The following is a 24835-nucleotide window of genomic DNA, read 5'->3' as shown; positions in this document are numbered from 1 at the left end:
CCATTTGGTGCTTTTGCTCCATACAAAAAATAATTGGACTTGCTGAATTCTATCCCCAGACTAATTGCGTCCGGTGACAAGAGTGGCTTCCCGTGTTGATTAATTCACCTCTGCATATCAGGTACTATCGGACATGCGATATTGCTTTGGGCACGTGAGTCGATCGCCCTGCAGAGTTGCAAATCGCAGCGGTGGCAAGCAGCATACGGCGTGCTCAAACAAACATATAAATTACTTTGACATTCTACACAGCAACCAAACATCATCTGATTGCCTCGGAGCTCAAGCAACTTTTCGTCCAATCGTATATAATCTCATAATCAGTCTACTGTCTGTTAGGTAGACTACAAAAACAAGGGAAAATTTTAAAACACGTCGATCAAATAAGAACTAGTTGTTTGACCGCGCAGCGCGATATGTTGAAGAACAACGTGTTGATCTTTGCCGAGAATGTGGTGTTTCCCAAGGGGGAGATTCGAGAAGGACCGTTTTATGTGGTTGTTAAGCAGGGAATGATTACAAAGATCTCGAAAGCTGAGTCAACGTTCAGTTCTGTAGCTCCGTGTGATCGATGCGACGCAGTCACCTGTCATCTGCTCGCTCCTGGTTTCGTTGATATTCATAACCATGGTTTAGGTAAGTGGCTTTCCTGTCTTACAATAAGACGTGGAGATCAAATGTAGGTTGTATTCACAAGCAGCTGCTGTTCGTTTACATCTGCCGGAAAAGATTACTAGGTACATATCATCGACTCTTTCGGGCAAAGAGCGTAACCTTGATCGGCCCTTCTGAGTTTAAACTGTGGTTCCGGCAAAATCACGACAGATTTTGTGGTAAAACTAATGCCTGACTTAATTTTTATTGAATTTTGACTATGAGCACGTCTTCGTTAGATTGTTAAATGAAACCTAGGCAGATGATAAACACGAACCGTGTTATACAAAATGCATTGCATGCTACTGTAAATGAGAATTTGTAATCAGAAATATGGTTCTAGATGACATTAAACTCAGAAAGTCAATGCCGGTTGTAAAGAGGTTGCCAATGACACCAAAACCTAGACACATCACTTCTGCGATTGGCTTCAGATATGTGTTAACTGCATTGTTGATATGATTGGGTATACAATGTGTCAAGAGTACCGAGTCACGTTGAATTTCAGTCCGACAAAAAAGCTGGTATTATCGTCAGCATATCGGACTCTGACATCTTTCTTGAACATTCGCTGTGCATTCGCTGTGCATGTGAAAAAACATATTTCGCATGTGGGGATTCGCGCAATCCAATCTTTTTGTAAACAAACCAAGAAGAGAGAATGGTGTATAAGACCTTTGACCTAAAAACTTACAAAGCAGGTTTGCTGGAACAATATTATATTTCAATAATCGCCAATCCATACCAGCTGACAGACAGTACACTGAATTCTTTTTTTATCGGAAATGCGACTCAAAATCTGACTAATCATATGGAAATGGTGAAAACGCACAGAGGAGACTCACCAAAAGCCCGCATTAAAGTGAAAGAACCTAGTACACTAGCAAACTCGATTAAAGCTTACGTCTATTCGGATTAACCGGCCCGGGCAAATCTAATCCACATATTTACCATACGTGGTTATAATTAGCGTTTGCGCCTTAATTCCGCCTTCATTTCAGCCTGCAATCTTCCCATTCGCAGGCTAAAAATCCCGGGATGCCTGCAGGAGGGCGAAAGGATATTCAACCAATTGTACGAATTGCCTTGTTTGTTTCAGGTGGAGGCGAAGACGTACTGGAATACTGGTCGAATCCAGGTAACTAACCCACAGGAAACAACGTTTAAACCTCGATCCTCAATAGTCTATAAGTAGCGAGTGGTCTATAATGTCTGACGCAAAAGTCATACTCTCTAAAGTAGATTACCAACAAAAATCTATATTCAAATCTATAATCTATAATCAAAAACATTATAGACTACACTTGTGCAAAAGCTGTTTCCACTGGTACGACATCATTGCTCGCTAGTGTTGTCTTCCCTGAAGGAAAATACGAGGAAACGATATCGCTGTTGAAAGCCCTTGAAAAAAGAGTAGGATTCAAAGGAATTGGCGCTGTCCTGGAGGGATCATGCTGAGGTAAGTTTGAGGACGAACGAATCGAAGCTCCTTCTAGGCTAGGCTCCCTTTTCAATTTAGCCCATCTTGGTAACCAGAGTGTCGTTGTAGATACGGCAATGAAATAACCTGGGTATGAGTCTGCATCTCAAATCCTCAATATTATTCAATTCATGACAATGGGGAACTGATAGGGTATAAGATTTGTTGTAAAGGTTACAGAAGAATAAAGTTGCGTATAGGGATTAATAAATTTCCCATCCCTAGGGACCACTAGTATGTGACTTCGGTGGACTGCCCAGGAACTCTACAGAGCTGGATGCAACTGGATTTGCCAATCTGTTGGATGCTACTCCGACTGGATTGAAAATGATGACCGTCAGTCCCCATGTGTCGTCCAAATCTAGTTACAATGCAATGAAAATGCTTCATGAGAGGTAAAGAAATTCAAAACTCATGAAAAAATCCGAGGAGCGCAGTGTGTGTCCAGTTTCATACTGAGGTCTGTGACGCATGCAGGCAAGTCAGTGCGTCACGGAACGATTCGTACACGATTCAAACCGATTCTTACACGATTTAATGCTCATTTCAGAGGCATTGTTCCATCACTTGGCCACGACTGTCAGGCGGATGAACAGGAAATATTAGATGCATTATCGGTCAGCAAAACTCAACCGTGTCATATAACACACCTCTATAACGTCTCAAAGTTTCACCACAGGTAAATACAGGTGCAATGGAATCAGTATTATCTCGTCAGCTCTGAGGGGGGATAAGAGGAGATGGAAAACACTGGTTGTCATCAGGGTGGACAGGGCTCTTCTAACGAAAGCGGGGGGTGTCCAAATGAAGAATCGAGTTAGTTGTGGGGAGATCACAGCTTGTAGTTTTGGAAATTCTAGATCTAGATCTGTCTAGAGAAGAGTTTGTTGGTTATTTTTTGACATATTTTGGTATTCTTGAAGAAATCCAGGTTTGGTAAACTTCGGCTTGCTGGACAATTACCCCTTGCTGCCGAAATACGACGATATCGTTGCACCCACTGTGGAATTAATGATTCACGTGTAAGTAGAGGTAAAGTGAAAGTAAAAATGAAGGCAAAATTAAAACGAGCACGTTTCGCGTACACGATGTACATTGCAATTTAGGGGGCCAGAAATGACTGAATTAGGGGGCCGGAAATTAAACGGGGAAATTTCCGTCTGCGAGCAGGCTAATTGCAATTCTATAGACTATACTGTGCAATACGAATTGACAACATACGACGTCATTGAATTACCTGGATTTCCCAAGAGTACAAAGGCGTATGTCTTGGCCACAGGCCCACAGAGACTCATATACTGAATTATGTACTGAGTTTTATTGCTTTACCGTTTAGGCATCCACTTGCTGTGAAGCTTGCACTCAGTAGTCGTAGTTGGGACCAAATAGCGTTTGTTACAGACTGCATTGCACACAGTTCCCAAGCACACAAGACGATCACTTACAACGGACGAGAGAGTAAGCAAAACTGAAATGCTTTGTAGCAAGCCTTGGTATAATAGAGGTAACCTAGGAGCCAGGGCCGTGAGCAATATTATAGGAAGAGTAAGCCGTTCTTTGCAAGGTCGCACAAAATCCTGCCGTATTTTTCAACGAGCATATATTATTTGTAATAATCTTTTTTATCTTAAATTTGCCTTCCAGTACGAATAGACAAGGACAAGAATGTGGTGAAAAGCTGCGATGACAACACCTTGGTTGGAAGCTGTTGCACAATGTTGGATATTTTCAAATCTCTTGTTGACGTATTGAATGTACCAGTTGGGAAAGCCTTTATGATGCTGTCAGAAAATCCAGCCAGGTGACGACAATATCATATTCGTTTTGTTGATCATGTCTTAAATGATATTGGTTTTATCTACAAAACGTCATTGAAGTAAAACGAGGAGAGATTCACATCGAATTGAGTTACCCTATCACGTTTTAGAAATTCAGAAGATATCAATAGTTGATATGTCTGCTGGATGCCTGTTTAACTTCGTTTCTTCTAGGTTCGCTAAATTGAGCAACATTGGGACAATCGAGGTCGGAAAAGATGCGAATTTGAATATGTTTGATCACAATCACAACCTGATGAAGACCTTCGTCCATGGACGAATGGCGTTCCGGACATCACTATGCAGAAAGAAGAGTGTTGTGTCAACTGAGAGTTTTGATGAATCTTTTGGTAATATTTAGAATGGAAACTGATGATTTCAAACTGAAACAAACAAGTATTTCACTGTATCAAATATGTGCGTTGACAAATCGTGTAAATAATTAATTAAACAAAGTGTATATAAAAATGGTCTAAACGTCTTTACTCATTGGGTTTTGTAATGCGAATGCTTGGCTTGGCGAATTATACATGCATGGGAGGTGTACTTTAATGCTATTATTTTACCTTTCAGTTTTGTTTAGCCCAAATAAAATGTTAGTTTATTTTTCTATCTATCGCAACTCTTTTCTCACAAAGTAAATGAAAACGAAATCGACTTTGCCGCATAAACCATCTGCGGAATTAATTGCAGACATGCACGATTCACGTGTACGTTGTGGTAAAAATGATGATAAAAATGGGCGCGTTTTGCGTACATGAAGGTGCTGCCCAGGTTAGTTGCCAATCTATTACTGCCCAAAAATAGACCAACTTTACTCGTAAAGTTTTCCGCATTGAAAAAGTTGTAATGCTAATGTTTACGTTTTGTCTTGTTCAGTTAAATTTACTAGTTAAATTTTATAATTAGTTAAATTGATTGCCCTAGAACAGCACAAAGATTGTTCCTTCACAAAGGACTAATTCACTGCTATTACTGCTAGTTATCTGAATTACAACTATCATAATGTATGTACTGAGATTTGTAAATCTAATCTAAACCCCTCCACCAAGTGTTTTTCACTTTATGTACCACAATATGTACAACAATATCAAAAAATTGAATTTCCATACAACTATGATGTTATCTTCAACTGCTGTTGCTATTGGAGTCTTGCTGAACATGACCATTGCTACCACCATTGTTATCCTCATTGTCATCGGAGGACCCTATCACTAGTCTCTGAATGCCCCTCAAGTTTGCAAAAACTGCAGATTCCGTAGATCTGTTGTTGGTGGAACTAGCCGAGACCCTGTGCGTAGCATCTGACCTTGGGTGGCTGAGCCGCAATCCGGCAACACCTTTCTTCTCTGCATCAAAAACATCCCTTTTGATTCTTCGTTGTCGGCCTGGCTCCGTTTTACGAAATTGCACCATGTTCTCAAAATCAACAAAATACAGGAAGCCAGCAATTGGTAATTCACATGACCTTTTACCATCCCTATGGGCTTTCTCCAGTTCAGCAGAGCAGGATTCCTCGTACTGCCACCACCCATTGCGTCCCTCATAGTACCACTGATACCTCTCTGTGTCCTCAGCAGACTCTTTACATCCCTCATCTTTTGTTTCAAACTGAACAACTTTAGGATTATCAAAATATTTCAAGTCTACATCTTGCCTGCACAGAGCACACCGCCGGCTACGAAATGCTACGCCCTTGATGCACAGAAAGCAGAATATATGTCCACACAGGAGTTTGACTGGCAAAGTACATGTCTGTAAACACACAGGACAATCTGGAATAGTGTCTACTTGATTAGCTTCACCGTGAATATTGTCAGGCTCTGAAAGTATAAATTTTATAAATCACCTGATGCTATAAACCACTATAACTTGACCATTAACATAATTTCACAATAAGTCAATCCATAACGTAACCTAATATTTCATAAATAGCCCCCTTAAAGTCTTAAGTCGAATACATTTTTTTAATAAGAAAATATCTAGTTTAGACGTTACCAGTCTTCTCATTTCCGACTCCATTTGGTTCCTTACTATCTACCCTTCCTCTTTCCTTCGATACTTGCTCAGCCATTCATTTAATTCGCTCAATATTTCAAAAAAAGAAAAGAAAATTTCGCCCTAAAATAGAGTGATTGTGATAACATTTCGTATGTTGATGATTGATAAATAATGCTTCCACTCGCTGGATTCTGAATTTCCCTTTCTCTCAACCCCCCGGGCAGTCGAAAAATGGGCATATTTTTTTAGTGAACACTTGAAAAAATCAGATTTTTAAGCTTTCTTACGGTTGGAATGGCGAGAGGATGTCGAATTTAAGGGGAAAAATATGCCATCACAAATCACAATTTCCCCCTTATGTATTAATGTATTAACTTCACTTAGTTGAGTTCATTCCTGATTCCTTATATAATAATATTTATTCTCTCTCGTAGCCGAAAGACTCCAGAATTTGGGTTATAGATTTTATTGCTATTATCTTGGTTTTAGTAATAATCTATTCTCAAAATCGCCGAAAATTTAGGATTCTTCTGAATTCTACTCAGTCCTCCCCCCTGGCACAGATTTTTGCTGTGGATTTTTTTGAGTTTTGACGGAAATCAATCGCGAGCTATTTTACCAGATAAAGTTGTCTAAAGAAACACAACAACAGATGCACAAAATTATATCGCAGAGTTTCTCGTATTTCAAGCGTAAAAAATGCTCTCGAAGGAGGATTTGAACAGTGAATAGATCGAATTGGACTAAATTATTTGTCAGAAAGACGAAAGGACCGTACAAATCCGACGATGTATTGTTTACAATGGCTGTTACCTTTGTTGCTAATTCCCAAACCAGCGAACCCGTTCTTGTTACAAAACCATTCAATGTTTATGACTTTGTATTTAGCGAGTTTTTTTTTAGAAAGACGGCCTTGTACGATCTGTACGATAGTTTTTGTGGCAGCAATCGCTCTAATGTGCTACAGTGGTTTAGGAAATTGTTTTTTCTTTCTGGACTGCGAGGACGATACGTGAATTATTATTGAAGCAGTTGGGACTTGGGACGTACCCGATGGAAAAATCAGCATTGAACATAATTGATGATATGTATACACAAAACTTAATAGTAGTTTCGAGGATTGGCATCATTTAATGGGATGAATGTGTGAAAAGATCTGCCAATGTAAAGGTTCGTTTTATTGACTACAGATTTGACAATACTGGCTTTTATAATGTGTGGAATTTATATGGACGAACAGGATGTTGACAGTTGACTAGTAAACGTTTGGCTAGACATTTTGTTCTGCCATCTATGGACATTATTATGAGCAATTTCTCATTTCTGTGATGTTGCATGATTCACCAGAACATTGCCAAAATACCAAAGCATGTCATTTGGAAATTGACTGGACAACTCGATCCTGTATGGTGGACAATTTGTGAATACTGAATTTGCCAAATTGGATGGTGAATGTTTCTACCATTCTTAAACCTACTACCGATCATACATTCTGACCACTAAAACTGCAGATGAACAGGAAAGGTGTCTTATTTTAGATGTATTTACAGTCTTGATGATAAATGGTTCATATATAGGACTGCCTGTCACAAGGGACTTGTAAAATAAACATATTCTTTGTAGTTCAAGGTGTAGTTTTGACAACAAAATTATTTTCCAAAGTTTCACTTCATGTCATCTGTGTTATTCTACTCTGCTTCGTTCCCAGATTTGGCTACTCCCCCCTGTCATTAAGTGATGACAATTGTCAGTAATGCTACAGGTGCATTATCAATTTCTTCAGTTTAAAAAAATGAATAACAATTTAAACAGAGCTTACTAATTAGTTATGTAAACGCTCTGCAAGTACAGCATGCTATAAACACAACTATAATTTTATCACAGAAAAAAACCTTTTGAATAATAAAAAATATTCCTTAATAAGGATATACCCCACTGATCCCATATGATCACTGTCTATCTGGCAATTCATTACAAGATACGATAAATCTGTTTACATGAAGTCTTTAATTAGGCGCGCGAAACAATCTTAATCTCAGTTTTCACACAGCTGGAATAACATAGTAACCATGGTACAAGAAAGTTTATTTTGTGAAGTTTTGATGATCAGACTCAGAGTCGATGCGAAAACCTTTTTTTGTCCATTCCGAAGACGAGGAACGTGTTCCTGAATGGAAACAATTTAAATAACCAAAAGTTGAAACAATTTAAGGTTCAAAGTTTTTACGAGAAATGTACACAATGAAAGAACTGTATTATGAAACCATGGATAGTTAAAAGACTTTATTATCCTTGGTGAAACCTAAAACCCTGAAATTAAATCCGTTCGCGTCAGAGCCACGCCACCCACAATAACAAACAATTTAGATAAAACCAGGAAAGCATTAAGCTTCACGACACAGGTGTTTTCATGAGTCAAAACGTTCGGAGAACCGGTTTATGGTCCGATTGAGTGCTTAGACAGGCACATTTTTTCATAGTGGACAGAATAGTCTGGGAGTGCACTGTATACGGACGGAAACGAAGGACTTTGCGCAAACACAAACCCACATGATCGCTTACAAAGCACATCCTGCTGCGAGCTAAAAATTTAGTACTTAAATTCATTGTTCGGGAAGCAACAACGCCTTTCGTGAGACGAGCTAAACACCGCATTATATTTAAATTTGACTGTAAAATTCGACGTTAAAAACTATGGAGAAAGTAAAGAAGAGCTTGCAGAAACTCAAAGACGGGATAGAAGCGGCCGAACAGCGAGAAACAGACGCAAAGAATGCCATTAAGGAGTTAGACGCGAAAGTTGACAAGTTTCACGGTGAGAAGACTACATTGGAAAGTCGAATTAAAGTAGTCCAGGATCAGATTGATAAGATCGAGGCTCGTCTCGAAGAGAGCGAAAAGAAACTTCAAGCAGCCATCGATAGAACCGAACACTCTGAGGTACGTCGAAAGGAATTAGCCGAAACTGAAGTCGATGATTTCGAGCGATCGGAAGAGGTCGAGAATGCCTTAAAGGCGACGGCGATAGCGAAAGAAAGTGCGGGTCAATCCGTTGTTGAATCCAAGCGTAAAGTTGTCGTTTTGACGGGCGATGTGAAGCGAGTGGAGGAGCGATACGAAGTTGCTAAGAATCGCGAAGATGCGCTAACAGAGCAACTGGAGAAGCTCAAAGAGGATATCTTCTTGTTAGAAAACAGCGATCGCGACGCGTCTGACCGCGAGAACGAGAGCGAAGTAAAGATCAAGTTCTTAGAGACGCAACTCGCCGAGACGAAAAGCACCATCGAGTCACACGAGAGGAACGTGAGGAAACAGGAGCGATTGCATGATACACTACGAGATGAAATTGAAACCTGGGAGGGAAAACGCGAAGAGGTTCGTCATGAGATGGAGGAAGTGGCGGGCACACTGCTTGAAGGTGATTTTTGATTTTTGAGTTCATTGAAATATCGCAAGGAATTTTAAAAATTTGAATAGCTGTTGATTCGCGCAAGACCCCAGTTGATAGCGACTCCAGCAGGAGATTTTATTGACAATAATCAAAACTTGGTTTAGCTCATACATGTATTAATATGTAGTTTGTAAAGTTATACAAATTCACCGTAGGAATTTATTCAATTTAGATACTGTATGTAGAATCGTGGAAAATGCTTTATAGATGTTCACACTTTGCTATATCACAGAGTAATACTATGCAATAAAGCGTTTTCTGATATTTAATAGTTAGCCAAGAGATATGTTTATTTCTTTGAATTCAGGCACATTTATATATGATACAATTCAAAAATGTATTTACACGTATTTTTATTTTTGTCTTCTTGGTGAGCAAACGGAAATTTCACAATTGATTTCAAGTGAGTCATATTCTTGTCACTTTGTCATGTCTGTGGTCATTGCCTAAGGTATTAATTCCAATTTAACGCTGATTCAATGCGTAAGGCTCAGGAGGAATCAGGCTCAGGAGTAATCATGAGGAATGCCCCTATTTACAAGGATTACTCTCCTCTGGGTTTTTTTTTTGGCATAACAGCGATCATGATATCATTGATAGGTCGCTATCGGACTACCTTTGAACCAGCAATTACATGCTAATTCCTAAATTTGGCAATTTTCATCTATTCGGTTTGTTTGTACTAGCAATATTGTTCGAGTGGATATATTTTGATTATGTCTCGATGGAATGTCAACTTTGTTTGATATCCTGGGTGCATACCGCAAGAAGGGTTGCGAAATTCCGGAATACATAATATGCCTTTACCTCCCACAAGAATTTGAATGAGGCACATGATGATATTAGACAAGGATTGGTTTGTGGTCTGGATTAGGTGGTTACAACTACGAAAGTTGGCTGGTAGTGGCGAATGAGATTACTGGGATTAGATTTAAGGATTATGCTAACGATTGGGTTTGGTTTTAAAGAGAGAGTGGGTTAAGTAAGGCTGGAGTAATGTCAGGCTTTGATCGGAATTATGGTAAAAATCAGGGGTTGAGTTTCCGATGATTTGGATATGAAAATCGAGTTGAACTAATCATTAATACATACCAGAAATAGATACTAGAAATAGACTCATGCTCATCAGCTTAGAAAGAAAGATACGAGCACTAGAAGAATACCAACATACCGGCCACAACACCCATGCATGTCCTATAAAAAGTTACATCCGAGTTTTTTAAATTCATCTCCTCAGGTGGGCATTACAGCAATTAGGATGTGATGCTTGAACGATTTCTATGCCAACAGAAAGCTACGAGGAAACCAAACGACAGAATCAAAAGTCATGTCCTAAAACAACGACAAACTCTAGTAGAGAATGAACTAATACGAGGCAACTGATATCACTGCAATAGGCTTGACTAATGCCGCTATCCTTGTGCAATTATTTCTCTGGCAGTGGTGTGAAAGACGACTATCGTTTATTAGCTACTGTTGTCGTATAAAATATACTTGATGGCAGAGCGATTTAGTTGCAATTGGGGCCTTTGCGTGAGTGTCCGAGTGTACTGTTATTTAGCCGTGCTGTACAATATTGTAAGTATATAAAATCTCTAGCAAAGTAGTGTTAATCAGGCACCTTTCACTAACAGCTGTCAGAGATATTTTTGTATCTTTTAAATCGGGTTGTTGTATTATTAAAGTCAGCTTATGAATTTTAGTTCATGATAGTGTATGTACCGGAAAGCACTATAATCTCCGCACTTATGTTGACTTTTTTTCTACTAGTCTACTGCCTTTTGCAACCATCTTGTTTAACTTTCCGAATAATTGGTTATCGTAACCAATTGATCGATTATAACTGTTTTGCTTTCAATTCGAAGCTAGCAATTTTAAACTACATAATAGCACTCAGAGTAGCGAGTTGTCGCAGATATTATACGGCGATAAGACTCCTAATAGTTTAATGACAACACCGACTTGCTATTATATGAATACGACCGGTTGTTGCCGGATTCAGAATAGTGAAGGGTACGTTATAGACTGTTACTGAGAACCAGATTTACTTGTTCCCACGGAGTACCGCTCGAAATTGATTTATCAATGAAATGTCACTATACCTGATATACAAATTGGTTGGTAACTAAACATTCAGACTTGCTACAAACTCGATTTGTTCACAGATGCAAATGATTCTTTTCATTATAAAGAAGAAGATTATGGGAAAATTTCACGTCGGTGTTTCACTTTTCACTTATAGTTTTCACTCCATATTTTTCAGTGAAATGCGGTTGTTGTTTTGTTAATTACTCGCTCAGACTTCGTTTATCGATAGATTAAGAGAATAATTATAGTTTCAGTACTGATTTGAATAACATAACTGTATTATTTTGGAGCATTTGTCCGTGACTTCATTGCCGGAAACCTGCTAGAGGTGCAAAAAACTAAAGGTTTTAATTAACCGTCAAAAACAAGAGTCAGGAACGTTATAGCTATTATCTTATACCACCAGCCAAAACCCTTATATACAGTATACTGTTTTAACTCTAAAATATTCATTCATTTAGGCAGTTTTCGCGGCAAATTTTCTCTTATATGTCATTGAAAGATCCTCGTGGCAAAAAGATGCAAATGAAGGTGTATGAAAGTTTCGAAACATTTCTCTTTTAAACCTATATCTTTAGAAACTTAGTCTCCAGGATAAATGTGAGATATTGGTGCAGTCAAAATCGCAGGTCCAAATTTAGGCACGTTTCCCAACTTATGTAAATCAGTGAGACCAGTATAGGTGAAAAACTAAGGCCTGTTTCTTATCAACTCGTGTGATAAGTTCGTTTTTTTCTTCCTAGTTTGGATTCGTTGGCAATGGGTTGACCTATGCATATCGTGTATATCTCTACTGGCTGCCATGCTGTTGTACACCGCTCTTGTTACGGTAAGTGAGCTGAAGTGTACGATGCCATTTTCCAGGACAGTCCAGTTTTGAAGACGGGCGTGGCCGGGGTTCAATTTTAACCGAAGCCCGACTCAGATCAACCAAATTTTCCTACAAAAACTGAGGCCGTATTCGGAAAGAGTGTGCCACAACCAATTTTGTGTCGTATATTCAACGATTGGGTTCCCACACGTAGTATGCTTTTGATTGGCTGAAGATTTGGTGGAAGGGTTGGGGTTATATATATAGGCTTCGAGTTTACATAGAATTATCACCAAGCAATTCAAACAACGACAATGAAAGCAACCGGAACTGTCGTCCGTGAATTAGCCCTTCCTCGTCAGAGTTGCAAAAAAGCTGCGGGTACGCGGGTGACACCCGGAGGAAGGTTTGCTTTGAATGAAGTTTGTGAGGAAGGTTCAAAGTTGAACACTCTAATTGATCACATGCATGTACCAAAAAAACCAAATATTTTGTTATGCTGGTTGCCATTTGACTCAGTGTCATAACGTAATTTTGAGGAAGGTTTTCAAAACTTGAAATCTTACCGGAGGAAGGTTGAACTCTTTTTGCAACTCTGTTCCTCGTGAACTGTCGTCCGTGAATTAGTCCTTCCTCGTGAACTGTCGTCCGTGAATTAGCCCTTCCTGCACGAGCCTGCCTACCATCATCCCTTAACTCATCTTCACAATCTTTCCAGAGTCGATTATTGTCGTTTGACTCGTTTTGTATTCTGCATGATATATAGCTCCCGGCAATGATATTACTGTCGTCACTGATCAAATTTTGAGGCTATTTTTTATGTTTAGAGCAAGCACAGAATTCTTCTGGTTTTTCTCATCTGGACTGTGATATGCATTATACTGAGTATTATTGTCGTGGGCTTTGGGTTTCGCGAGGTAGGATTGTCTTATCATGAAAAGTATCATTTGACAAACATGTTCGTGTGAATCTTCATTACCTGTGTCTCCCCTGCGTGACTCTTATTGATCGAAGATGCCAATTTTCACATCAGAAATATATGTGAACGCGCTGGTTGAATTTATGTATATCATATGTACTTCATGAGCAAATATATCTTCTTTATTGAGCGGATATTAAGTTAATGTTGATCAGTTGCTTTTAATTGTTGTCTAATATGTTATCCTTGCTGTATAATTGAATTCATCACCCAGTTGTTTATTTCAGCTTAGTCGGGGACCAATTCTAGCAAGGTGTCTGGGAATCGTGGTCTCGGTATGAAATTGACATTTTTTAAAGTCGGATGAGAAACATTTTAAGAGAAATGCAGTTCAAAGAACAAATTATTTTAAACTTTTCTATAGGCGTTCTTCGCTAACGCTGTATTTTCCCATTACCTGAAGTTGAAAAACGCTGAAACAGCAGCATCCCGGGCAAGCTCACGTAGACAGGTAAACTGACGATTCACGTTGAATTACAGTACAATACAAAATATATACAGTACAGGGGCCGGTTGTATCAAGCCCGTTTATAGCTTGAACGGTGGATAAGTCAAAATTAAATAACACTCGTACATCTCTCTTGAATGAGTCAACTTGAATATTATGCACTGAGTAAACAGTAACTTTGTATTAATAAAAACATTTAGTTTGCTTCTTGAATAAAACGATAGACTTGCTTTCTATTTTGAACTTATCCACCGTTTAAGCTAATGGGCTTGATACATCCGGCCCCAGTACACTATACGGGCATTGGGTTAAAAAGTAAATATAAAGTGAAGGCCTTCCTCTTTAACCAAAGGTAAAAATCTATTTATTGCTGCTTATAGTCATATACGTTGGAGCCAATTTCATCAGATTACTCTTCATCAGACCTGTGCAATGGAGGTTTTCATACGGACGAGGAAATGATAGAGATCGATGCGCCTTGTACCAATGTAAGAACCGTTCGTTTATGGTACGAGAACACGAAGATGTGAGAGGTCGTGATGACAGAAAAAAATGGAGATTTTAAAGGAATATACACAGGTTGCATAAAAAATGGGATAATGCAACTTCAACCAGCTGTTGTGAATAAGATATTCCGTTTAACGATTTATATTTTACACCAAAAGAAAAAGCAAGTTTTTAGCTTTCTAAGGATATCCTTTTTATGTCATAACAACTAGAACTTGCGAAATAATTTCCAAGTAAAAACCATCGCTTTAATTCTTATTCTTTCACTGCAGGGAATTGACAGAGGCTCCATATTCTCTGGCTATGTTTTTTATGCGTTTTGGGGTCATTTGGAAAAAATTATCAGTTGTACAACCACCAATACTTTCACTCATTCTTTTGCTTCTGCGAAATAATAATGGTGTGATTGAAAGCCAAATAATTGCTCTTTCTCCCTGCCGGCCAGATATTATGCCTGTCATCCTTTTGAAGTTGAATTATACCTTTTTCCTTATACACCCTGTTCAGAATGCTTTGTATTAGTTACAGAATTTGCACTGTAAATTTTCAGGTTGTTTGACGTGTCGGTCTGACATTTAATATGATTAAGAGGCTGGCTTGTTGTATATATAAATCACGTTTGATCGTCGTTCAAACAAATTTGTGTAGTATATATATTTATATGTAAATTGATTTAAATCAGTGATCATTTTATTGAACCACCTAACTTCAAAACCACTGGTAAAATGTGGTTGTATAAGACGTATCCTTTACAACGACCTGCTGTCACGAAAAAAAGTTAAGCTGCATGTAGTAGTATAGCTGTAGAACTGACGTTCATGCATGCAGTCGGTGCAGATCGACATGATCGATCATTGACTGCCAGCCAAACAAACTGGCTGCATGTTCGTATGGGGGAAGATTGTTCCGGTTATAGCGAGAAAACGTTATAGCCGATTAGCCGAATCCAATAGCCGATTAGCCGAATAAGTTGTTTTTCAAAATAAAGAAACGTTTTTCCGCTTAGCGCGTGTTTAGTTTCCGCATATATGTTTCAATTCAGTCTCTGGTGAGATGATTCTACGACCCGGCCGGCAGCGTAAAAACTAAAAACCGACTCAAACTGTTGCTAAGTGGCATCCAAATATTGTCTTTTAATGGTTATTTATAATGGGCACAACGACCGTCAAGAGGAACAACACTTGCAAGAGGAACAACACCCACACATAACGGCGGATTGTTAACATAAAAATATACACAACTTGGTTATGTTATTTTGCTACTTATTTTATATGGTGTAAACGGATGTCGCTTATAAAATGATGTATATTTGATATTTAAATGAACCCGTTGGAGTGAATTCTACTGTGTTGATATTTTTATAAGAAAAAACGTATAACATCGGCTAAGTATAAATGTGTGTAAATGGATCGGGTAACGGGAGAGATCAAAATGTAACAGGTTGATTTGAGATTATAATCGCTGAAACAAAAGAAGAAAGTGTGCTTTAAAATAACCCCCACTATAAATACGGCATCGGTGAAGTAGCAATCTATTTATTTACATTTGCCACATTAATATTACAATACACAAAAAAACCGAAAAACAAATACACAATACATGCAATGATGATGGCTGGGGAGCCACAACAGAGTTAGCCAATTACTCACGGTGGTCCCGCACAAACGGACGGACTGATTAATTGGTAAATTAATGTGAACTATATTTGAAAGAAGTTAAAAAAGCAACATGTATGATGTAGGTGCTGTTGAGATATTACCTGCAGTGTTGCATTTCAAAAAGATACTCTTCCATGTGCGTGGGTTTTCAGGTTCGTAAGTGTTTTGGAGCGTTGTCACGTAGTATTTGCATTGTTGATCCCCTCCCATAAGAAGAAGATTGGATTGTTTTTTTAGTGAGACACTTTAAAAAGTTACGACTTCTGGCATTCGCCAAATGTAACTGATTGTGACGAAATCTACGATGCGGACGTGACAGTCTGTCGTTAGTGATATATGAATCTCAAGCTTGCTAATTATAATCTCAGTATAATGGTGGAAAAACAGACTAAAGCTCGAATATAAGTTCCAATATAACCAGGGAGCGGCGCGGCAGCGTCTTTAAACAACTTAGCATCAAATGTACAACAACTGCCTAAAATAGAGAAGTGTTTTGTCTATTTTAGGCCGTTGTTATACCACATTTGATGCTAAAACTCGTATAATATTCGCTTTCCAATTATAGGGTTCGAGCAAGTCTTATTTAGACATCGACATCGTTTTTAGATTTGGTTTATAGATTTAGTTTATATTATAGCACGTGAATTATGTAAGCATTCTTCTTCCGCGTTGAGTTTAGGCCGGACCGCGGCATAACACAAGAAGTCAATTATGCCTTCAGGCTTTTATTCCCATCACTATGACCAAACTCTTTATTTTAAACTCAAGCGGCTGAATCTTCAGAGACCTTAATAAACTGTTATCTTGACTGGCCTAAAGACTATATACGATATGTCATGATTTGTCATCACAACCAAATAAAGCGCTGGTTGAAAATGCTCTCCTTTAGTTATTGATTAAACAATCTTCAAATGCATTCTCGATCATTTGCTGATTTAGTTTTGTTTGCAGACGACGAGATATGGAGAGACTTAATACGATCTCTTACTTAGAAGGGCTTCTTTATGAAACAAATTCCATATAAACAAAAGTTAACATGAAACTATTCACAATACTTAAAAAAACCCGACTATTCGGAGTCGGCCTTTGATTCTGGGACGTGAGAACCCTCGCGTCTCTTTGCATGAGCTAGCCGCCAAGCATTAGCCAATCAAACAACGACAACTAAGTCGCAGGAGATTAATTTAAGGTGAATACAAGGAATTTTTTCGAGCGTGTAATTACGGCAATTATATAACAAGTACCACGCTATCTATATATACGTGCAGAGCCTCCTCTGATGAGCGCAGTTGAGACATCATCTTATACTGGTCAAGAGCTCTCTGAGTTTAATCGGAAAATTTTTGGTGAAACACAAAATGGCTGGAAAGTTTCTGCAAATCTGGTCCCTAAGGAGTGTATCGAAAACGATGGCCTTTTTGATAATTGTAAGTAACTCATTAACTTATTAGAAATTTGATATTCTATCGTCATCATAACACGCAAAAAAACCCTGGAGTGTATCCGAATTGATCACAAAATGGTATAGCATAGTCTATGGTTAGGATTTTGGTAGGAAGTTCCAGGTCAAACGCTGGCGTTGCGAGAGGAATAAAAGCAATGTATACAGACCTTCCATTGATAGGCAGGCTAACTTTAACTCTGTGTTTTCATTCCTAACTATACTTTTCGAACGAAAACTGCTTACAGTTTTTACTATATTAAGTTTTCTGATAGCGATGGGGCTGATACAACTAGACTTCGGGGAAACAAACAAATCATATTACTCTTGCGACCTATACAGTCATCATCAATTTGCGTTAGAGCTAAGCTTTTTGATGAAGACAAAACTCGTGTAGGGACGTCAAATCCTTAGCAGTGTACTGAAGTAGCAAAAAATGCTTTTACAAAATAATTTTGATAAAAATTAGGCTTGAATATCGTGAATTTGACCCTATTTGTTTTCTAAACATATAGTGTTGTTTTCAAAACGATATCCGGTAAGATCAGATTGCATGACATGTACACTGATATTGGCACCAGCGCATTTGAAGCTTTCTAAACATAGGCACACGGTTTGAAGTTAAAATTTAACTTGGTCATCCGGTAACAGCGAAGCAGAATATAGCACACCTTGACAGTACGACTAAATTAGGAGAACCTTTGTGTTGGACCGTAAGATTAGTTGAGAATAGAAGGACTCTTCGGAGGGAAATGTGAACAGTTTAAAGGAAAGGAATGTAGAGATGGCTCGGAATACGTGCACGCACGTCTTCAGATCGATGAAAATATGAAATGGTGTTCCGTCCAAGCCGGATCAAGCGCATTGCATATCTGCTACTATCCGTGGGTGGCTAGCTATGGGTGCTTTCCGGCCAAAATGGTCAGACCAGTCATATTTTAAATTGAAATAGTGTATTTCGTTAAGAATATAGCGGTGAAACTGGTTTTACCATGCTAGGCAGATGTAAATAACGATATACTTGAATGCAGAGTTCTTGAAACACTCTAAAATACCAGTAATCTGTCTGTACCAAAATACAACAGGGCCGGTCTGGCCGTTTTTTCCGTATAAAGAAAAGCGCGGAAATGTGAGGGCGAGGGAAGAAATGTGGAGCTCAGTATTCTTGAAATATGTGCACGTCTTCAGGTGAAACATCTCCTTTGACAATGAATATTTCTGTGATTTGCGAAGTGAAGCAGTATCACAGACCGAGTCGGATAAAACATGCGATTGCACAAAGAATGTCCTAGGCCTTTAAAAAAAAACATTGAAACTTCCTTCTGAGGTGCTTTTTTGTACTTTTTTCATAAAATAAGAGAGTTAATGATACGAAAAGCCAAAACAAAATATGAAACGAAACGAACTACACGCCAGCGAAAGCAGAGGCGATCATGATCACGTCATTAATCGCGTCCAACAATTCGATGCGGAAAGTGGGTTCATCGTCCATCAGGCGACGGCAAGTCGCATTCCATGCACAACACACGCAAACCTCGAAAACTTTACGCCCTTATTTTCCATATCTCATTATCCTCCATACAAATGCAAACTACACTTCATGCACGCCATCACGCAAGCTACGCGCTCTATCGCTAGTTCAACAGATTTTCAGTAGATTCCAGATTCCAAATTCTAGTTCAACGATTAATTTCAAACACATCAAAATTGCGTCTCTTTATACAACCGGTCTTACAATTCCTGTTTCAAAATTGTACTGTGGTTCAAAGCATTGGATGGAATAAGATAGTGAATGCCTCGGCCATGTGTGTTTCACGACCTGTCCACGTGCAAGTAGTCGCCATAGCAAACTACTGATTATGGCAGGCAGTTATATAATTTTATAAGAGGATGAGAATGAACAAGGAAAAGGAAACTAGCAGAGCCAATACCCACGGTCTGAGCGGTTAGTTTCTTAGGGTATACCGGCAGTATAGGTATAATTAGTCGTGATTTAATATGGCCCTGATTCAAAACACACAATTTTGACTTTGGCGTTCCTCGTTCCTGAAATTTGTGGCCGATGGTTTAAGTAGATTATCATAAACGTGCACAAAACGGCTCTTGTAGTAACAAACGTAAAACAGCCAGCCAAAAATTTCTTTGTATATTTTCGGGGGAAGATAAAATTAGGATTCCAATACACTGACGTGTGCGTCACTTTGTCGCGCAAGGGAACTTCAAGGAAATAAACGAACTTTCGAATTGAATTGAGTTCCGAGGAAATCATCCAAGGACAAAGCTTTTTTAAAAACACGCACAATATCGTGGCAAACTAATAATCTCAACACGATTACGAACACCGTCAATAACAGCAGGGTTGTTATGAAGATATAAGTAGGTAGGGTCAAGTACAGTCATTTAATATCCTATTTGGCTAGAAAAACTCCTTTCATGCCATTAACCTAAGTTCAGGATTCAATTCTATGCGACGAATCAGTGAAATCTATTAGGGGCCATCACGACTGTAATCTTAAAAGCTATATAGTCTCTTTTCTTCAATAACCAATTTACTGATCTGGAGGATGATTGGATGAAATATTTATATTTAATATTGAATGAAGTATCTCTATTTATAATTTTAGTAAAATATTTTTAAAGATTACTAATATCTACGAATACACATTACTGATTCATGGAGTAAAAAGTTATATAACAGACTATCGACTAACCCAATCATTTAATAATTACATCATATGCTTTCGATACTTTTGAGCAAAAACTTAGCTAAATATTCCTGTTGATTCATAAACTGCATTTAAGAATATTCTCTTATTGTTGGATTTGGACAGTTGGAGATACCTATAATATATTAATTGTTTCAAATAGGCGTAGGGATTTATTTCTAATCAATTAAACATTCTCTCATCTTTCCAGGTTGCGCTTGCTGTGGCAATCTACGCCACAAGAGGGATGCCAGAAAATTTCGAAGAGAGTGAAGGTATTTTATACTAAGATTTATTGGAAGAGATATAACTATAGTATATACAGCAATTCCATTGAGTGCCAATGATTGTTCAAGAAGCTCTCACATGATTACCGGGACAAATATGCACGTCTAGCCTTCAAAGAAATGAATGAAAAGCCTTATTCCTGTTCGCCGGTTCCTCTGTTGTCTCAGGCAATGGTTATATAAAGGCATGCAGCTAGGTTTAAAGAGATTTTTGATAGCTCCGATATGATTTCTGGTGTGACAATCACTCATTTATATAATGCAAGACAACCGCTCCAGTCAGTTCAATCATGTCCAGCCGGACCAGCCCAAACTCAGACGTCTAACTCAGACTAACCCAGATTAAAAACAAAATCTCTCCAGAAGTATTTCTACCGTTGAACGTAACTTATGATAACAAAATAACAAACTGACAGAGCTTCCGATACCGCCATCATTCAGGAACCGAAGCACTCGTAAAATTGCACTGGAGGGGTCTAATCTGGCAATATTCCCACCAGACAGTTTTAATAGCACTTGAAAATATCTATATACTATTACTGGACCAATATACAGTTACATAAAAATTATTGATTTATCTCTTATATTTAGAATGGAAATTTTGGAGAAATCTCGACTTTTCTGTGTGTGTGGTATCACTGGCCTTTGCCAGTGTATTGCTGTATGGGTCAATTACGGTTAGTTCATCAACGAGTTTAACAGATCTATTTAGGATTAACTGGAGTCTGTGAAGAGTATATAGGGATTACAAAGTTTTTGGTTTCCTGAACGGAAAATACATTGTTATTTTTGGTATATTGTTGATTTAATACTGAATTCACTTTTGCAGGAATTCAGAATGTTCATCTTATCCTGGATGATTTGGAATGTCGTGTTGTTAATATTTTGGAATGTTTTTCTGATCCTGAAGCATAATGAGGTAAGTTAAATGGTTACATATACATCAGCAAAAATGCATGAACGAATATAAAGTATAAAGCGTAGGTTCCGGCATCTGCACACTACTTCTCCAATCTCCATGGCCAGTCAAAATGTACCTCCCATGAATCATTCAGATTTAATATACAAAGAACTGCCATTAACTTGCGACACGAGAATTGAAAGAAACAAATTTGTATTCGATGATTACATTTCGTAATTTGGGCGGTTTTATTATTTGTTTTCCTGTTGCAAACAATAAACGCTTATAATGTTCCTATATTACTCATAAAATACTCGATCAATATCGAATCGTTAATACTAGGGCCATTAAAATAAACATTAAGTGTCGTTAATTTTTAATATGGAGTCATAGACTGTAGTTTGGGGAGCATTCGTGCTTGCTGTACTGATAGCGGTGTAAATTTTCATAGGATGTACATTTTCAATAGGAACGCATTCAGCATTTAATGATTTTTATCCTGTTATTTTCAACTTATTGACGTGATGTTTCTGGTCGTGTCGCTTTGAAACTTTATAGCTCCTCATCAGGAGTCATTAAACGGGCTATTTAATCCTTCATTATTTCATATTATGGCCGTATGCATGCATCCCGAGTGCTTGTGCACGTGTTACGTGTTTGATGGGCCATGCAAACCCACTGGCTGGACTATAACCTGTCTTTCTCCTCCGCAGAGGCTTCGAATTCAGCAGCAGCGGTCATCTTTAAAAATCTAGCGCATTTGCATTCGAAGCCTTTGCGGAGGAGAGAGCTAACCTGTTCAAATGGCACAACCGCTGAGTTGACCGGAAAACGTCCTCGCTATATGTTACTTGATCAAAAAACAAAGTGCCATTTGCAAAGGCTCTTTAATAACATGAAAGAGCTCATTCTCACACGCATTGTTGATCCAACTTTACAATGTGTCTCTTCTTTTTACTTTCCAGCTCGTGGAATGGGAAAGAACCTTCAGAATTGTGGCAATCGCTTTAATCGTAAGTTATATTTAAATGCAGATATAACAGTACGCAGGAATGCAGCCACATGAGCCACTTACAGCTTAGAGAAGATTTAGTAAATATATAATCAGGGATGACAAGCGAACAATCCCCGCACTTTCCACTCAACTAAAGACCTTGAATGACTTTGTGCGAACGATCTTTCATGTTTATTGATCGAGTATTTCATGTTTCGTTAATTACAGGCATTTGCAGAGATCCCAGTTTTCAAATATTTTCGGTTTCTGGGAATTAAAGATGAGGATCCTAAATCCGGCAACACATGGCTTGAAACCCAATCCGACAAGGTAGGCGAAACTGTAGGCCCAGAGAATTCGAAAAAAGGACGTTTAATTTGCGTCATGCAAATAATACTAAGGCTTCAGGTCATTTGACGGTTCATTCATTATGACTGGATAAGGAGAGATATAATTTACCTAAACTTAACTTACATTTTTTATACACACCTGAGTGTTCGTACTCGATGCCGGTTGCAATAATTGTAAAATCTATTCTGTGGCAATTTGAATAGCTTTATAACATATCTTGAAATGATTTAACAACTCCTAAATAAAATGTTCTTTTAGTCAATGTGTTTTGAATAACTTGCCATAAACGTGCATCGTTACCAACCCTGGGTATACGAGGTTGCATCGGTGTACATTTATCATCCTCATTTTCTGACATATTTTTTCTTAAATGCGAAGGTGTACAAGTCTCTTAGCGAGAATTCATCATTTTCCTCGGCTGACTCAAGGTTTGCGGGAGTGAAGGCGAGCGGGAAGATGAACCAAGGTTTTCAGTCGGATTCACCGAGGAGCTCTGTAATTTCCGTTGCATCCGAGGAGACAGAGAGGAAAAGTGAGGAAGATAAAGTGGAAAAGGAAGAGGAGATTGCAGTGAAAAACGGGAAAGTTGTAAATGAGGGAGAAAATGAGGATGGACAATCTCAGTCCAGTTTCGAAATCTCTGTTACGGTTCATACGCCTAACGCATCCGTTGAAACTGCGAATGCTACAGTTGACTTATGCAGATCAAACGTATCCGGTCCCGTTATAGAGAACTCTGATGCTTCTGAGGTTGAAGACGTACGGACGTCATCAGAGATGAATCTAGGTTCGCCTGTTTCGGTGCAAGATGAGGCAACGTCAGGTCGCTTGGAATTAGAGAATATGCAAACGACTAGTTTTATAGATGAAAATCATGGAACTGAGAATGTGAATGCCAACGAAGTCGAGAAACACATGCAAACAAACTCTGAAGTTGTTGTTGAGGTTGAGGTCGAAGAAAATGCAACAAGGTCCGGAAATTTAGGAGAGAGCGTGGCTGTAGAAATTGATGTGACTGATATGCATATGTAGATTACATAAACCGCTAAATAACCAGGGGCCGGTTGTATCAATATATAGAAAGCAAGTCTACCGTTTTATTCAACGAGCGAAATTTAAGTTGTTTTATTCAAGAGAAATGTAAGAGTGTTATTTAATTTTGACTTATCCACCGTTTAGCTAAACGGGCTTGATACAACCGGCCCCTGATAATAAATTGCAAATAAAGCTATGCCAATGTGGCCGAATATGAATATATAAAGAGGACATTGAACTGACTTATATAAATTATTAATATAAATTTAAAACTCACGTAATTTTGATATAAAAATAATATCAATATATTTTCAAATTATGTTTACTTAAAACATGTTCGAGGGTTCAGAACCTGGATTTTTAACCGAGAATAGTTTAGAATAGAATTTTAAGTAATTAAAATAAATGACCCCCTCTCAGGAGGGAATATGGGACACCGAAATACGTTATTAAATCTCCCCCAGGAGAAAACAGCGTCTTTGTGTCAACTATGCCATTGTTCATGCCTATTGTGTAATATGTTAATACATCTCGCTCTGGGAACACTGAATTGAGAAAAGGCGTATTTATCTTGTATCTTAGGGAAAGTGCTAAAACCTTACCGATTTTGCCTAATTGTTTACATCCTATCACTGAATAAGGTTTATCGCCTTCTTCTAAAGTACCATCTTTGCCAGTACCTCCTGGTAAGCACGCATTAAAACAGTGTTGTCTCACTGCGCGCTGGCCTGACCAGTGACGTTTGCCGAAATATTCACACCTTTTTCATTGTACAATCATCTGTATACACTGGAACGCTACAAGCCTGCACAGGCAGTTCAAAAGTGTTTTTCGCTAGAGGTTCATTAACACGACTTCTACAATTGACTATAAATACAAAATAAAAACTCACCATGCTAATAATGAGATTGATAAACTGCTTGTTGACTTGCATCAAAAGCCAGGGGAAAGGAGCAAGAACTTTCAATTCTAACGATAAATTCGTTGGTAAAAAAACGGAGTTATGTGTTCCAAGATTTAGTAAACAATTTTGCAATACGCAGTTCCTATTCAGGCCATATACATTGCCCCGTATAAATTCTTATCACAAAGAAGGATTTGTTAAACACACGTGTTGCAATCTTGCCATTTGAATTCAAATTTTCCAGCCTTAATTTCAGGCCCCAATGTTGCCAAACCGCGAGGAACGACACATGGGAGCCTCGCTTTCATTAAATTGTCAGCAAA

General features: G+C 38.4%; 5 protein-coding genes across 8 annotated transcripts; 4 read left to right on the top strand and 1 right to left on the bottom strand.

The window, feature by feature from the left end:
- Positions 1-163: 163 nt before the first annotated feature.
- Positions 164-4561, top strand: LOC114525572 (N-acetylglucosamine-6-phosphate deacetylase-like). The gene is given in 10 exon segments (XM_028546962.1): positions 164-636; positions 1754-1792; positions 1952-2102; positions 2104-2113; positions 2360-2529; positions 2685-2813; positions 3058-3156; positions 3471-3592; positions 3779-3935; positions 4126-4561. Coding segments are annotated over 10 exon segments (1284 nt in total). The 5' UTR covers positions 164-416; the 3' UTR covers positions 4313-4561.
- LOC114525570 (E3 ubiquitin-protein ligase rnf146-like) lies at positions 4530-24835 on the bottom strand. Of its 4 annotated transcripts, none has more exons than XM_028546956.1 (3): positions 24501-24835; positions 5950-6072; positions 4530-5774 (listed from the first exon to the last, which is right to left on the bottom strand). In XM_028546956.1, exons 2-3 carry the CDS (start codon positions 6023-6025, stop codon positions 5080-5082), a joined length of 771 nt encoding a protein of 256 aa, XP_028402757.1. In that variant the 5' UTR covers positions 6026-6072; positions 24501-24835; the 3' UTR covers positions 4530-5079. The 4 variants fall into 4 exon arrangements, with proteins under 4 accessions (XP_028402757.1, XP_028402758.1, XP_028402760.1 ...); XM_028546957.1 differs by lacking the exon at positions 24501-24835 and adding an exon at positions 11506-11904; XM_028546959.1 differs by lacking the exon at positions 24501-24835 and adding an exon at positions 11506-11904 and having other exon boundaries at positions 5950-6037.
- On the top strand, positions 8635-10566 carry LOC114525370 (colicin-K-like; the record flags this gene model as incomplete). Its single annotated transcript, XM_028546632.1, has 1 exon — positions 8635-10566. A coding segment is annotated over one exon (747 nt), but the record flags the coding sequence as incomplete, so codon positions are not given.
- Positions 10784-15614, top strand: LOC114525571. Its single transcript, XM_028546960.1, has 7 exons — positions 10784-10981; positions 11953-12022; positions 12235-12320; positions 13130-13219; positions 13509-13556; positions 13646-13732; positions 14110-15614. Exons 1-7 carry the CDS (start codon positions 10901-10903, stop codon positions 14257-14259), a joined length of 612 nt encoding a protein of 203 aa, XP_028402761.1. The 5' UTR covers positions 10784-10900; the 3' UTR covers positions 14260-15614.
- On the top strand, positions 17212-24039 carry LOC114525568. The gene is made up of 7 exons (XM_028546954.1): positions 17212-17321; positions 20252-20315; positions 20919-21004; positions 21157-21246; positions 22194-22241; positions 22451-22552; positions 22952-24039. The coding sequence occupies exons 1-7, from the start codon at positions 17253-17255 to the stop codon at positions 23603-23605; spliced, it is 1113 nt and encodes a 370-aa protein (XP_028402755.1). The 5' UTR covers positions 17212-17252; the 3' UTR covers positions 23606-24039.

Source organism: Dendronephthya gigantea, unplaced genomic scaffold (genome assembly GCF_004324835.1).
Source record: "Dendronephthya gigantea isolate DGI-Jeju-01 unplaced genomic scaffold, DenGig_1.0 000034F, whole genome shotgun sequence".
Lineage (NCBI taxonomy): Eukaryota > Metazoa > Cnidaria > Anthozoa > Malacalcyonacea > Nephtheidae > Dendronephthya > Dendronephthya gigantea.
This window is presented reverse-complemented; position numbering and strand designations above follow the sequence as displayed.

Coding starts and splice junctions, on each gene's coding strand:
- LOC114525570 (XM_028546956.1), bottom strand. CDS start 6,025: ATGGCTGAGCAAGTATCGAAGGAAAGAGGAAGGGTAGATAGTAAGGAA. Junction 5,775..5,949: donor AGTCGGAAATGAGAAGACTG/GTAACGTCTAAA, acceptor TTATACTTTCAG/AGCCTGACAATATTCACGGT.
- LOC114525571 (XM_028546960.1), top strand. CDS start 10,901: ATGGCAGAGCGATTTAGTTGCAATTGGGGCCTTTGCGTGAGTGTCCGA. Junction 12,321..13,129: donor TGTACACCGCTCTTGTTACG/GTAAGTGAGCTG, acceptor TTTTATGTTTAG/AGCAAGCACAGAATTCTTCT. Junction 13,733..14,109: donor GGGCAAGCTCACGTAGACAG/GTAAACTGACGA, acceptor TGCTGCTTATAG/TCATATACGTTGGAGCCAAT.
- LOC114525568 (XM_028546954.1), top strand. CDS start 17,253: ATGGCTGGAAAGTTTCTGCAAATCTGGTCCCTAAGGAGTGTATCGAAA. Junction 17,322..20,251: donor CGATGGCCTTTTTGATAATT/GTAAGTAACTCA, acceptor TCATCTTTCCAG/GTTGCGCTTGCTGTGGCAAT. Junction 20,316..20,918: donor AAATTTCGAAGAGAGTGAAG/GTATTTTATACT, acceptor TCTTATATTTAG/AATGGAAATTTTGGAGAAAT.